The sequence below is a fragment of the Corylus avellana genome, chromosome 7 (assembly GCF_965113065.1).
Source record: "Corylus avellana chromosome 7, dhCorAvel1.hap1.2, whole genome shotgun sequence".
In the NCBI taxonomy this organism is placed as follows: Eukaryota; Viridiplantae; Streptophyta; class Magnoliopsida; order Fagales; family Betulaceae; genus Corylus; species Corylus avellana.
The window spans coordinates 9,800,368-9,801,774 of NC_142496.1; the positions used below are offsets into that span (position 1 = coordinate 9,800,368).

A 1,407-nucleotide genomic window follows, 5' to 3' on the forward strand; every position below is an offset into this window, starting at 1 on the left:
CCAACACATGCACTTTTCATACGGTCCCCAAATCTTGGTAAGTGACTAATTAAATATTTGTACCACTAAAATTAATATAATATCCCAATCTCAAAGTTAGCTCTCATGAAGTCTTGGTCGTCGGGTGAAACTTTTGTATTTAAGAAGATGAAGCCACCATAGCTAGGGACTCTTGTGCAAACCAGCTGCTACTCTTGATCGGCCGAGCACCATGAACTCAAATTCCGACCAAAAATCACCTACTCCCGGCCAATGGTCAACCGGTCTATGTGGTTGCTTTGAAGATTGCGGGAATTGTAAGCCCTTTTAATTTCTTTGTTTATTTATTTATTTTTATAAGTAGTATCTTGTCATTATTTGGACTTCTACTTATATTGTAATCTTTTTTAGTTAATCATCATTATTATTATTATTATTTCTTAAGGCTGCCTTACCGCTTTTGCTCCCATCGTCACCTTTGGACGCACTGCTGAACTCCTGGATGAGGGTCGAACGTGTGAGTAAATTCTACTCATCTCGATTTTTATGTACAAACAATAATTTTATGCTGAATTTTTAAGTAATTAGAAATTAAATAAGTACGTAATTGGCTTCTTTATATTTTTTGCAGCTTGTTTTAACGCTGCCAGTTCGTTTTATTGCGGCGGTGCTTTTTTCTCATACAAATACCAAACCAAACTGAGAGCCTTGTATTCGTTGCCAGAAGAGCCGTGTGGGGATTTCTGTGTTCATTGTTGGTGCTCTAGTTGCGCTATTTGTCAAGAATACCGCGAACTCAAAAACCGTGGATTCAACCCTTCAAATGGTAAAACACCCTTGTCTAAATACACTTAAGCCGCTTGAACTTTTATTTATTTTTTAAAAAAGCTTTACAAATGGATAGATGTGACACTTAGATATATACATCAAACTATATATCATTTTGTGGCAAAAAAGTCACTCGGTCGACAATTAGAATTGATGAAAAAACCAAATTTGATCAAGTATAACACATGTCAATTTGTGGAGGGGTTTAAGTGTATTTAACCTTTTTTTTTTTTTTTTTGTTAGAAAATAATTAGTTCTTTTTTTCATTTTTTTTTTTTTTTTTTTTGTGGCACTGGATGTGATATTACAGGTTGGGATCGGTTCAATGCTTCCAAAATGGAGGGTGCAACTGCTTCCAAGATGGATAGTGCAACCACAAAGCCTCCATCTGCTGCAACGGGCATGGCTCGTTAAGTAGGCGTACGTACGTAGAAGTAATCAAAATATTGTGGCTGCCAAGCGGAGTGATCCCAACCAATTAGAATCAATAATTATCTTGTATTGTTTTTTGTTTTATGTCTTCAACGTATAATATTACCTTAATTTACAACTTTAAGGAATAATAATTGTTCGTTGAAAACCGATATGCGACTCATGAGC

At 35.6% G+C, this 1,407-nt stretch overlaps 1 protein-coding gene across 1 annotated transcript; it reads left to right on the forward strand.

Annotated features, from left to right (window-relative positions):
• The first annotated feature begins 209 nt into the window (after positions 1-209).
• On the forward strand, positions 210-1,221 carry LOC132183621 (cell number regulator 7-like). Its single transcript, XM_059596980.2, has 4 exons — positions 210-296; positions 425-496; positions 611-805; positions 1,118-1,221. Exons 1-4 carry the CDS (start codon positions 212-214, stop codon positions 1,219-1,221), a joined length of 456 nt encoding a protein of 151 aa, XP_059452963.2. The 5' UTR covers positions 210-211.
• The last annotated feature ends 186 nt before the right edge of the window (positions 1,222-1,407 follow it).